The sequence below is a fragment of the Clavelina lepadiformis genome, chromosome 1, assembly GCF_947623445.1.
Source record: "Clavelina lepadiformis chromosome 1, kaClaLepa1.1, whole genome shotgun sequence".
Taxonomy (NCBI): Eukaryota; Metazoa; Chordata; class Ascidiacea; order Aplousobranchia; family Clavelinidae; genus Clavelina; species Clavelina lepadiformis.
This window is the reverse complement of record NC_135240.1, coordinates 26681363-26696001: the sequence shown is the minus strand read 5'-3', so window position 1 is coordinate 26696001 and position 14639 is coordinate 26681363. Positions and strand designations below refer to the sequence as shown.

General features: G+C 34.6%; 1 protein-coding gene across 1 annotated transcript; it reads left to right on the top strand.

The window, feature by feature from the left end:
- The first annotated feature begins 9313 nt into the window (after positions 1-9313).
- On the top strand, positions 9314-13536 carry LOC143468287 (uncharacterized). The gene has a single exon (XM_076965412.1). The coding sequence runs from the start codon at positions 9425-9427 to the stop codon at positions 10595-10597; it is 1173 nt and encodes a 390-aa protein (XP_076821527.1). The 5' UTR covers positions 9314-9424; the 3' UTR covers positions 10598-13536.
- Positions 13537-14639: the final 1103 nt, after the last annotated feature.

Below are 14639 nucleotides of genomic sequence, written 5' to 3'. Positions count from 1 at the left end.
TAAGCTGAGAAGCTACTGGTCCCAAGCTATCACTTGTATAAAACTAATACCGGTACCTCGCAAATCCACTTAAACAACTTTTCTGTGAGCATTATCAACAGCTACGGAAGAGTAGAGTGCAGATCAACTCTCATGCTATATCTTGAAAACTGAAAACTTCAAATCTGCAGCACGCGCCACCCAATTTCTGATTCCACATTGCTGATATTTACCAAATTACAATTCTCTATAAATCAATATAGGCCTACACATTTTACATGGTAAATTTTTCAACATATTTTTATTTTGCCATAATTTACGTATTCTACAACAAAACAAGATACGTTTTAGGAAATTTTGTTAAAAAGATGGTGCGTAATTAAAAAAAATACCTAAACAAAATAAACAGATATTCCAAATTGTTTGGGACTGACACGAGTATAAATACAATTATTAAGACAATTAAGCTGGGCAAAGTTATATCTTTATTGTACTTGTTTACCATTTCTTCGAGCAATTAACGTAACATACAAAATAGCCAGCACGTGTTCTTTTCAAATAACACCTGTAGTAGTCGTTGAAATCACTCTCAAACAAAGGATCGTTGTTCGCTTTAGTTCATAAACATATATTTTAATTGTTCCGATATTAAACGTATTTTTGAATATCATAAATGTAACAGATGTAATAAGAAGGTTATTGTTGCTAACTGTAAATAGCGCCAGTTGTGGTTGACCACTACCCATAATGTCTCACCTTGCTTGCCAATGTACTAACATGCGGTTACATATGCTATTCGAGATTATGCGCCATACACGTGTGCTCACTTTTCACTTTCGTATTAAAATATGCTGTTAAAGGCCTCAAAGCCTGAGTCACTCAAAGCAGAACATTACATGGTGTAAGAAGTGGAATTCAGAAAGATGGCACTCAGCTTTAGGCCACCAGATCCCATGCAGTTTGTCTCCCGACATGTAGCAGAGTCGTGGCGAGACTGGGAAATGAGCTTTTCCATATTCTTTGAGGCGGCTGAACTTAGCAAAAAGCCTGGAAAAACACAAGTTGCAATACTGTTGAATTGTGCTGGTCCGCAGGCGCAAAAGATATTCCAGCGTTTTAAGTTTTCTGGTGATGAGGACAGCCAAGATGATTACAAGACTGTACTAAAGAAATTCCGTGAGTACTGTGAGCCAAGAAAGAATCCGATTTTCAACACATACAAGTTTTGGCAACGTGACCAACAGCCAGGTGAACTTTTTGACAACTGGGTGATGGATTTAAGGCAATTGCTTGATGGTTATGACTACACCGATCCAGATAGACATCTGCGTGATAAAGTTGTATTTGGCATCCATGACCCGCAGGTTAGAGAAAAACTGATACAACATGCTGATTTGACGTTACCTAAAGCCATAGATATCTGTCATGCAGCAGAAGCGAGCAAAGCCCATTTTAAGGAAATGAATGATACCAGCACTCAGCAGATCCATAGCATAAAGCGCGCAAGTCATTATACGAGACCTCCTTCTACTCGCTCCACTCCACTGAACTGCAGGTATTGCGGGACACAACATGAGCCCAGACAGTGCCCCGCAATCAGTAAAATATGTCGCAACTGTGGAAAGCGTAACCATTTTGCGGCTGTATGCAGAAGTCGACCCAAGCAAGTTCATGACATCGACACACAGTCACAAGAATTACAGTCTGATGCAGTAGAAGTCATTCACGTCGGCTCAATTAATTCTGTCTCTAATCATAGACAAACTAAAATGAGAGCTGATCTTCATGTTCAAAATGACTTATCGAAAGTATATTCTGTAACTTTCAAGTTGGATACTGGAGCCTATGCCAACATTCTTCCGTATAAAGTCTACAAGAAGCTAAACCAGTCATCTTTGAAGAAAACTAAAGCTATTTTATCTGCATTTGGTAACCACCACGTAAAACCGATAGGCACCACCTCATTGCGGGTCACAAACAAACATGGCAAAGCATTTGATTGTCAGTTTTACGTCACAGATTTTTGCCACATTTCTATTCTTGGTGAACAAGCCTGTGACAGGCTAGACCTCGTCAAGCGAGTTGATCTTTGCACAAGTTCCACATTGACCCTTGATCAAATCACGCATGAACATGCAGACGTATTCAAAGGCATGGCCGATTATGAAAAAGAATACCACACAGAACTCAATCCTGATGTTGAAGGAGTAATCCAACATCCAGCGCAAACTCTAATAAGCAAACCTACAGTTTCAACTAAAATGTTGGAACCGCACAATGTTCGTATTGAGGCTAATCTTGAGCCAAGGCAACAAATGCAAAAGAAGCACTATGATCGAGGTACGAAGCCATTACCAGAGCTGCAAAAGGGAGATGTTGTATACTACAATCGTAACAGAAGAAGAGCAAAAGGAATTATCACCAACCAGAGATCTGAGCCACGGTCCTATCAACTTCAAAATGAATATGGAGACATTCGCAGGAATCGCAGACAATTGTACAAAACAGTACAAGCTCAACCTGAGTTTCAATTCGAATACTATGAAGATAATGACAACACAAGGTCATTTGATAATAACATAAATACGCAAGTTACAAGGCCTTGCAGTTCCGCTAATGATATTACCGATTTGTGTGACACAAACGTACGAGTTTCACGAAGACCTCCCTGTCGATACAATGAGTTTGTCACTGCCTGAATGTGTAAATAAATGCATGTTACTTATCTCAATTGATCGTGCTCGCCCTTTGCCGTGTAGTATTATATGTGCTGTTGTTTTGTATTTTCATTCACCACTGTCATGTTTCATTATGATTATATCAAGTTTTCACACCAGTATATGTCACCATTCCTACATCCCGCTGTTTTCCATTCAGTATTTTTCATGCTTGCCTACTGCAATCAGTGTCACTGTTTACTATCCAGTAATAATGCGATAGTTATTGATTTCGATTAATGTGTGCTACCTAAAGAAGGGGGATGTAACAGATGTAATAAGAAGGTTATTGTTGCTAACTGTAAATAGCGCCAGTTGTGGTTGACCACTACCCATAATGCCTCAACTTGCTTGCCAATGTACTAACATGCGGTTACATATGCTATTCGAGATTATGCGCCATACACGTGTGCTCACTTTTCACTTTCGTATTAAAATATGCTGTTAAAGGCCTCAAAGCCTGAGTCACTCAAAGCAGAACATTACAATAAACATTTTTCAATTTGTAAAGTTGTTACGTTAGGAAAGTTTCAAGTTAGTCAGTTCATTGTTGTCCTACATAATATCTTGCAGGTAACGTATCACACAGGCGTGGTTGAAATACATGCTACTTTGACTTTCTTACAAGTATAAATCTTTACTTATAGAAAGCATTTAACAATGTTTTAAGTAAATTATTTGATTATAAAACTAAAAAAAATCAACCAATTAAAAAATACTTGTATATACCTTTTGGGAGCGCTCCGATGGTTCAAATTAATGGTTTGCGTTAAAAGGTCAGCATGCGACTGATTACCAAAATAAAAAATTACCCTATTCGCTATAGTGTGCATATTTTGTAACATAATTACGTCTACTAATACTTACTTTTGCCCAAAACTATTTTAAAAAAGGCAGCACTAGCCTATTACACTGGAAAACATTGTTTGTTCAAAGCTATTTTAAAACAGTTTCTTGTCAGCCTAACTTAAATGTTATAACAGAGTAGTAACCTAAACCTTAAAACCTAAATACACCTTGTAATCCTAATCTAACTCCAATTAAACTGCATGTAAACAGCTAAGATCAACTTTTTGCATACCCTGCATTCTCTAACCTAACCGCTATGGTTAACAAAAGACTGCATTGCATAACCATGTAACCTACTTTCAGTGAAAAACTCACGCACACAAAAGTACATTATCCTGTCTCAAAATGGCGCCATTTGAACGAGACAAAGGCTAGTGTCCACACTGCTTTCTGATTGGTTCGATTTTGATGGCTCAATTAAATATGACAGGTGAGCGCGAAACCTATAGGCTAAAGATCTTGTAAACAAATTCTTAATTTAAACAATGCCTTTCTAATATAAAATTAGTATATATATTGCGTGATAAAAGCATTGATGTAAACGTATGAATAGACTGATTGCCAATTAACATCTTAATATTTGGATTTTTAAAAGTTCAATAAATTACTATGACTTCCAATTTTTCTTAAACGTTATTATCAAAACAGCGATTTCGTAACCGTAAATGTGTATACGTTTTGAGTTAAAATGAAAGACATCTTTCATTGCTTTATAAAATATTAATACAATGTTTTCTTCTACTTCAGCTTTTAAAAACTACAAACAGCAGCATTTTTCGCACATGAAGTTAGTTAGCCAAAAGTTTTGAGAAAAATTATATAGAAATATTGAACTATACGATAATGAAATGCAACAAAAACTCAATTGTTATCATGATAAAGTAGATACAGTTAAAAAAATGTTTTTCCAACTTCACAGACAAGAGCCATGTATGGCCCTTGTTTGGCTTTTAATGATTTGGCCATTCTTAAGCAAGCCCACACATAAGCCGTAGCTACATGCTAATTCGTAGCCAGAGAAGGCCCATATATAAAACTTACATAATTTTTGACTGGGTAATGGCATATAATAACTTATGTAATAACTTATGTAATAACTCTGTAAATAGCAATTTGTAATACCCTGCGCCATATTCGTGATAACGCACTAAGTAATTGGTGTTACACGCTTATTTAAAATCTGATTTTAATTTTTATTTTCAACGAAAGCTCTCATCCCTGAAAAAGTTTACAAAATATAATTAATTGTAACAAGGCAAGTTTTAAATTCTCAATGAAAATTTTGGGACAGTTTTTAATTAGTTTAAAACATTAACAATAAAATGTAGCCTACATAAAGACATAGCTACTTGGGATCGTTGTAATTTATCTGTAACTTTCGTTGGAAATATAATTTCTTTTTAATTTTGAATAACAATGAAGAGTTCCATTCGGAAAATGTTTTTCACATTTCGCAAGATCAGTTCTTATCTATAATAATAGAGGTTTTATGAATATGCGTTGAGAATTCGTTCACATTTAATATTTTCTAAAATTTAATCTCTTCAAATAAAGGATTTTGCAAAAGTGACACTTTTGAAACAATATGGTCGGATATGTTCCGGTCTAGCTTTGCTCCAAGTTCAAGGAGCTGGTTATTTTGTTAACAAACTTTCTAATGGCCTATATTTGCTCAACTAACGCAGTTTCGCTATTTTTGTGTGAAGTCGGAAGCAACAATGTGCTGCTACAAAATATCAATAGATGACGCGCATGTTGGTTACATTTGTTCGAGCAATTAACCGTAGATAACAAATAGACAGCACGTGTTCTTATCACATCATACCTGCAGTCGTTCTTAGTGTGAAGTCGTAGAAATCACTCCCAAACAAAGGATCGTTGTTCGCTTTAGTTTGTAAACATCCATTTTCATTGTTCGGACACAAAACGTATTGTTGAAAACTGTTTCGTTACGGAACGGTCAAGGGGTTTTTGTCACGTGTTTTCGAGTTCCAAGTTGCATAGAGATACATACATAGTTCCAGTTTCTCGACATACAATTTGTGACATGCTTGTTTGCGATGTTTGACTTGGAACTATGTGGCATGAAACATGTGGCGTTGGAAGGCCGAAAACTCAGCGACCAATTGAAAAAATCTTAAGTTTTATGCAGGTCTAAAACTATTTACAAAAGGTGGTAAATTGTTACAACATATATTCTAAAAACTTGAGATCGCTTTGATGATAATTTTTCACAATTCATAATTTCCAGATGTGACAATATTCTGAATATACTGTATATGTTTATCACTAAACAACTTCGAATGTCTAAAGTTGTTACATAAGGAAGTTTCAAGTTAGTCGGTTCATTGTTGTACGACATAATTAATATCTTGCAGGTAAACGTATTACACAGGCGTGGTTGAAATACATTCAACCTTGACTTTCTTACAAGTATAAATCTTTACTTATAGAAAGCAGTTAACAATGTTTTAAATAAAATATTTCACTTTTCGTTCGAACGTATAAACAGTAGGCTAACTTATTTTTCCATACAGCACGACACCATATTTAATGTTGCTTCCATCCTAGAGAAGTCGGTGAATAAGAATACCCAATGTTCTTCTGAAGAATTTTCATCTCTGTCAATGCTCTGTAACAAATGATTTTTATGGACTAGTATCACCAGATGCTGACATCTCCATTTGCCCTAAGGTATTAAGCCAACAAAAGTATGATGAAGATAACAATGAATATTTATATTTGTTTGACTTCCAATTGTTCTTTAACGGTATCCCTCCCACAAACGGCAATGTATCGTTTGCGTTTTTTTTGCGTTTTTTTGCGTTTTAAATATTTTGAAGGTCGATGTTAGAAGTTCTTTGTTGTCTTAAGCTATTTGAGTTCAACCGAGTTTCATTTTTGAAAGTTTGATGTTATTTTGATGCTCTCATCGGTGTGATGGTAACAATTTTGAAACAAGTCATTCACAATTTTATTTTTGATCGAATAATAATCAAATAAAAAGAGGTCCAGTTTTAAACTTAGGATTTAAATTTAAAAATAATTCCTATTTGACATTTTTACCGTTTTCTCATATATCGGAATTTTATTATATACTCGGACGTTTTAGATTTGAATGACCATCATTATGTTACGATTTGCAACTTCTATTGACTATGCCATTGTTCAGAAGCTTAAATTGTTTCAAAACCCGCTTTGGTGATCCTGTAAACATTTTTGCAAAAATCTCGTCGATTAAATTATTTTCCATGTTTCCTTGACAATAAAATAAAAGTTAATTTGTATAAAATATGTTCATATGTTTTGTAGATTTTAAAGATATCAGATTATTTGAATAGACCTGCAAGAGGTCACTGCTTGTTTTAACTTATGTTATTCGGACTTAATTTACCTGCCGAATTAATGATCTGACTCCGTGGTTGCGTGCGGTTAGAATTCTCTAACCTTAACGTGTTACTACGGTTACTAGCCGAAAGCTCTTACGATTAATCAGATACAGTTTATCAGAAACAATCCTTTATTGTAGGAACTGTACAGGTTCCGATTAATATTACACAATCACAAACTTAGCATTCACCAATTAAAACAAGTCTAACGAATTACATTTTAACACGACTAACGTAATACGTTCGTACGATTCGGTATCTCTGTCTGCGCCGCTACTCGAGTATCAGTTCGAGTTTATAAAGCGGTGCGATGTGAACGGAAATATTCAACACAATATTCACGAACATTTCAGAATGTGTGAACGATAAAAGCAAAGCGTTGGCAATGGGAATTACATTCAGTTAAAACTAGGATGTTATGAAATCACCTGGTAACGTACTAAACGGCGTTTTCACATAAAGTTATTTAGGGCAAGTTTCCAAATATTACATTACGATTGCAGTTTTATCAAGTTGCAGCTGCAGCCAAATTGCATCTGCAGCCAAATATTAAATGCTAGCTGCAGTTTTATCAATGAACAATGTTTCAATAATTAAATGGTGCATACGTTTCCACAATTGATATAATGGTATTGGATGTGGCTCCCAAGCCACTACAGACCCATACATAAATCGATCATTTATGTATACGCTTACTTTTGTTGTCATTCTCCTTGTTTGATGAAGATGTATTTCAACCAAAACAGTTAAGGGCCGGGAGTTTAAGTGGATGAGCCGAATGGCTTTCGGGAAATATTCCTCCTGACTAGTTTTATCATTAACATTTTAGACAGTGCGTACTATCTCTGTTTAATATTACTTTGCTGGAAAACATCGTTGCAAAACCATAGAATACCAAGTAATGATAAATGTTATTAGATTTCTATATTAAAGCATTATTACTTGAATTAGGGGATTCTTTGAATTGAGAACCTCATATAAATACAGTTTATCTGAAAGCTCAGGACCTTTTCTACTCAATGAATTCCCTTTCTGTAGTTCATTGTAGAATTCGGCGAGATCTCAGGTGCGCAGACTCAGTAACTCAAGTGTGCAGTTGTGTTGTGAATTTTCAGTTTTATAATATGGATTGGGACAGCAAAATGCTCTTTTAAGGAAAAATTAATTTCCTCAGCAGATGTTTGTGCTTTCCGTTTGTGGCTTAAGACGGAAATAATCTTTAACCTATTAGGCTAGTTACTTTAGCTTATTACTATTATTTACTGCTGATTTTTTTTTAAATTTTACACTTGTAGTGTTGCGCGAAGCTCAATGGAAGCCCTGAATTCAACGATGACAACTGATTTGTTTGATTTGAGGAATCAAATTTGTCACGTTTAACCTTTTATCCAAATCTTTTTGGGTGACAGACTTTACCTATAACCATACTTAGTAAGCAATAAAAGCTACTAAGTACTAAAAGGAACAATATATAAATATGCCATACATTTCTGTGTGCATAGTTCATACTCTCACACTGAATTGTCTAACACATTTTTTGAGCCTCTGAGTTGAGTAGGGATTGAATAAATCCTAAATCAGTATTACTATTATTTACTGCTGATTTTTTTTTTAATTTTACACTTGTAGTGTTGTGCGAAGCTCAATGGAAGCCCTGAATTCAACGCTGACAACTGATTTGTTTGATTTGAGGAATCAAATTTGTCACGTTTAACCTTTTATCCAAATCTTTTTGGGTGACAGACTTTACCTATAACCATACTTAGTAAGCAATAAAAGCTACTAAGTACTAAAAGGAACAATATATAAATATGCCATACATTTCTGTGTGCATAGTTCATACTCTCACACTGAATTGTCTAACACATTTTTTGAGCCTCTGAGTTGAGTAGGGATTGAATAAATACAGCAATTTCATTTCAAGCTGTGTATATTTGTTATAATATTCTGATGCTGTAATATTTATGATGATATTAGTTGATGCAGCTGCTTAAGTGACTTGTCATCATAGTAACTGACATAACTTCGTTTTTTTTTTCAGTTAAATATTTTTGTGATCAGTGTTACTGTTGTAAATAATTAATTATTGTTATTAATTATTATTAATATTTGTGTTATACTGTGTTTCTTCACCTTCCATCAATTGTTTTCACCTAGTAGTTTTGAAGCGTGTTGTTATATTTCACCATGAAATATAATTATCCACGTGGTATTCAAGTTGACGATGTTTTAAAAGCAATCAGTGATCTGATTTTTTGATGACTTTATGTATTATATAATTTTCTTACTAAAGGGAGCAAATTCACAACTGCAAAGTATCATGTATCATGTTTATATTAATGTTACATAATGATTAATGACATTAATGTTTTTGCTGAATCATGAATTAATCTTTTCTGTTACTTTGTATTTCTACATTTTTCATCTTTGACTTGAATGTTTCTTTCCTTAGCGTATAGGTAATAAGTATAAACAGCATCATATGCAACTATGGAGTGTCAGTCAGGTCAACTTAACATTGTTTTAAAAACAGTGAATGATCTTATTTTGCAAGAATTAAAGTCTATGCGACAAGATATGAAGATGGAATTTGAAAAAATTCAAGAAAACCTGGAAAATGTGGTTTCAAAGCTTCTTCCAGAAACAAACAAAACTGAAACCATGAACCACACAATGCCATTTGGGAAAACAGTGCAACCATCTGTTGTACAGTCTGATACTGGCATTTGTATTCAGGAAATTCCTTCAGACAAGGCATCAGCTTTAGTTTACCTTAAAGCTATTGAAGAAAATACTTTGTCGTTGCAGGATCATGATATTTTCCAAGCTGAGACTGATGGCAAAATTACTTCCATGTCAAATAATATTGACCTTTCGTCAGGAAATGAAGCAAATGCCACATTTGGGGACAAAATTGTTGATTCTGAAAAGTTAACTCAAAGAAACTCTCATGTTGAATATAACATATCACCTAAGGATTTACCAGTTAAAATCATAACAAATGGTGAATGCAGTACTAGAAAGGTTAAGTGTGCCCTAAAAATTGTTAAAAATGACATAAGAAAACATTTCTATTGCGCTGTTTGTAATAAATCTTTTTCACGAAAATCAACATTGCAAAATCATTTAAGAAATCATGCGGGCATCCGACCGTTCCAATGCAACGTTTGTCGCAAATCATTTTCTTGTAGCAGCGTTTTGAAGCAACATTTGAGTATCCACACTGAAGAGTGCCCGTATCAATGCCATGTTTGCTGCAAACCATTTTCACGAAAGGATCATTTGCAAACTCATATGAGATCACATACTGGAGAGCGTCCTTATCAATGCAAAGTTTGTTGCAAATCATTTTTACAAAGCAGCCATTTGCAAACTCACATGAAAATCCACATTGGAGATCGTCCTTATCAATGCGATGTTTGTTGCAAATCATTTCCATTAAGCAGTACTTTGAAAGCTCATAAGAAAACCCACAATGGAGAGCGTCCTTATCAATGCGATGTTTGTTGCAAATCATTTTCACGAAGCAGCAATTTGCATACTCATATGACAGTCCACACTGGACAACGCTCTTATCAATGCAAGGTTTGTTTCAAATCATTTTCATACAACAGCGGTTTGCATAATCATATGAAAATTCACAACCGAGACCAGCCACGCTAGTGTTTTTGTTGTGAGAAGTCGTTTAGGTTGAAGGAAGATTTGTCAAGGCATATCTTCTTTCGTATGAGGTCGGCTCAAGCATATCAGCTACCAATTGCAGCCATTTCTTCCCTTCTTCGTCAAGGGTCTTTAGGTCCTCTTGGCCTATGGGTGGGTGTACGACGCGACAGTCGAAGATGATGTGTTCTGCTGTTTGTGATTCTGCACCGCAAATGCATGATGGTGATGTTTTGATGCCCCAGCGGTGCATGCATTTGTGGCGTTCGTGATAATTTAATAATTGCAATAATTTATTCAAATTGGCATATTGCATAAGTTTTTGTATTTTCTCCAGTTTAGATAATGTAATATTTGCAAAGCTGCGTAGTCGTTAAGCAGTTATTCAAACAAAGGAATTTAAAATGTTTCAAGTAGCATTGTATTTTACCGTGTAATGTTTGATGGTACTTGGTCAGGGTTTTGGTATAATAGAAGATGTAACATGGCTTGTACGTAGCAATGCATTGTTTTCTAGTAATCTGTATTCAATCGTAATTCCAAAAGCGACATGTGACGTAGTAAGTGTGTCAAGTGGTTTTCTGTACTGATGTAAATCGTTTTGAATTCTTTGTGATAAAAAGCTTAGAATGGAACTTTTGACAAGTAGATACGTTTCAGTGTATAAAGAACATGCTGATTGGTTAGCTGATTGGTCAATACTGGAATATAAAAGCAAATATTTGGTTTAAATTGCTCTCTTTGAAATTCTCTTCTCTCTTTCGTATTCTTCCGTTCCGCTGAATGGAAGTTATTGCAGAATTATTCCAGATTAGGATCGAGAGACAAACTGCATTCAACGGTCTGTTAGCGAGCGAATTGCGGCAGACATTTCAAAAATTCTCGAAGTATCCAGTTGAAAGAATTCTCGCTAACGAACAATGACTGTCATGCTACTGGCATTATGGATTACGATGATGACGACGCTAGCCAACACTAGCCAAAGCTAGCAAACAACACAGACAAGCGGCAAGCATCGCTCAACGGAAAAATGGAAGAAAAATCATCAAGAAGAATGAAGCTATCAATCTGTGTGGACACCTCCACAATGTTTTGGATCTGCTCCCGATTAATGCTTAGCCGGTAAAGCACATTATTTATTTCTCAATAAATCGTAGCTTGTTATTAGTGTTATTAGATATTAGCTAGCGCATATATGTCATGATTATTAATAACAAAAATATTAAATACGTTTCTTATTCTGATTTACTTCAAACATTTATGTCCCCAAGGACAACGCGCGTAAATTCATACTATAGTAGTATAGTTATACCTTATATTTGTTCTGCGTAATCCACGCATCATAAGCATAATCGAGAAATTTCAATTTGAATTAAAAGTTAATGTATTCCTTATCCCCCTATCGACTTCTATCTTTACTTATTTTTCCATATTATGTTTTGTGGTAGATGATTTTTTATTTTATTTTATTGCATGGACACAGGCTAACTAAGCCAAATACTTATCAACGGTCACTTTCACCCCATTGTCTACCTACAAAGCATTCTTTTAATCTTTTCTTACGCTAAGCACTTTTAGCTACGTTTTATATTAACCCACCTTTATTGCTTTCATAAATGACTTACATTAAGTACAAAGCGTTAATACACGCTGTACGATTATTTTGCCTTGTTTGTCATCATATACCAGGTTGCAAACTGCCAGCCTGTATAAGTCAGAATCTGTTAATTTGTGACTGTCCCGATATAACCTCGATTCACAAATAGGGCACTGCACAAACTTGCATACAACAAATGCAAGGAGAAAACGAGTTGAGGCGAATCGCGATATTAAGCTTATTACTCAGACTGATCGAAATTTTATTTTCTTCTTTTGCATTACGCAAACCCTCTTACCCTTATACCCACCGTTATACTTATATTATTTTGCAATAAAAATTCGGCAAACCAAACGCGTTGTCCGATACCATTTGTGGCAAAATATTGAAATGCATTTAGTTATAACGGAAATCATTTCATTCAAACTGTTTGTGTTATGTTTTGTGTGCATTTAAGATATAACGTATTTTTCTGTTACTTCGGTTGTGGTAAAAAGCTATAAAAAAATATCAAAATGTTTAAAAACCCTTATATATAACATAGTTTTAGTGAAGAATATTTACTGCTATATTTTTTCTTTTGCGTGTTTCCATTGTGTACGTTCGTTGACCGCATCAAAAATCTGGCTGGAGAGAAAACAAATTCTGCATTCTCATTGCAAGCTGACACAAGAAATCTTGCAAGCTGCCAACGCCGACATTCCTACCTCGAAGCTTTTTGGGTTGGGGGAGTTATTGTGGCGTTCGTGATAATTTAATAATTGCAATAATTTATACAAATTGGCATTTTGCATAAGTTTTTGTATTTTCTCCAGTTTAGATAATGTAATGTTTGCAAAGCTGCGTAGTCGTTAAGCAGTTATTCAAACAAGGGAATTTAAAATGTTTCAAGTAGCATTGCATTTTACTGTGTAATGTTTGATGGTACTTGGTCAGGGTTTCGGTATAATAGAAGATGTAACATGGCTTGTACGTGGCAATGCATTGTTTTCTAGTAATCTGTATTCAATCGTAATTCCAAAAGCGACATGTGACGTAGTAAGTGTGTCAAGTGGTTTTCTGTACTGATGTAAATCGTTTTGAATTCTTTGTGATAAAAAGCTTAGAATGGAACATTTGACAAGTAGATACGTTTCAGTGTATAAAGAACATGGCGTTAGCTGATTGGTCAATACTGGAATATAAAAGCAAATGTTTCGTTTAAATCGCTCTCTTAGAAATTCTCTTCCTTCTGAGTTATTTCCTTTGAATTGAAGTTATTACTAAGATATTGGGAATTGGAAGCATGGTGTAAATATTACTAATTCGATACAACTTATTCGGACAATATAACAATTAGACTTTATGAAGTTGGTGTTGATTTAAGAAGCAATATAGAGACAGTAAACGCAACGGAGTCAAAGATAATCATTTCGGAGTCAAACAATAAGACTATCAGGCTTGGCTTAGGCCATCCCTAAAGCTACCACCACCATCAATTCCCATACATTCGCCAAAACGGCCTACTCAAGGCACAACCAAAAAAATGATAATATTTTTAAAAATTATTTGGACTGAAACTCTAACTTTAAAAATCTTACACAGCTTGTATTTTTGTTGAGATATTGTATTATTCAATCTGTTTATCGTTAGCAAATCTTGTTTTAAAATCATTTTTTTTCTAGAATATTTCAAGATTGTTTTTGAGATGGAAATACATAGACGTTCATAAACTAAGTTAACATTTAGCTTACAGCAGTTTGTCATACTTATAAGTGACTACAGTGCTTCATCAATTTATTATTCATTGTAATTAGGACATTTTTTAGAAATTTGAATAGATAAGGAAGAAAAACGTATAAGAGAATTTGATATTCTGTATGCTGTTATTTATATGTTATTATATATATACTGTTATATTTAATAGATAAAACAATTCTTTCATGTTTCATGCTGCCTTTCAAGCATGAAGCCATCTCATAATTTTATGATACATTACAGCATTTAATGTTAAACAAAAAACAAGTACAGTCACATTAATGAGAATAGGCTATATCAGAGTATCAGACACACTGCATGGCTGTATCTGCAGCGAGCTTCAGAGTTCCTTTTACTCTATTGTTATGTCATCAAATCACTGACAAAAAATAAGTTATGCCATAGCAGCATGCTTAAGCACTTTGGTTTATCTGCAAAGTTTATTTTGGAACATATGTTAGCACAAGAAGCTGCCTTGGTGATCTGTTATTTATGAAATTTGCTTGTTAGGTTTTAATCCGTTTCTTTTTTATATAAAACATGCGTTAATGAACGGGAAGTTGGAATGACGAACAGGCTTAAAACATGCACGAATGATAATTATCATATCTTGCTGACAGCAACGAGTAAATTAAGGTTCCAGGTTAAGCAGACGAGGAGGTGATGTTACAAAAGCATTTACATAATATTGGCAAACAAACAATGTCGAGT

Excerpts from the sequence above, each read along its gene's own strand:
- LOC143468287 (XM_076965412.1), top strand. The coding sequence starts at position 9,425 with ATGGAGTGTCAGTCAGGTCAACTTAACATTGTTTTAAAAACAGTGAAT.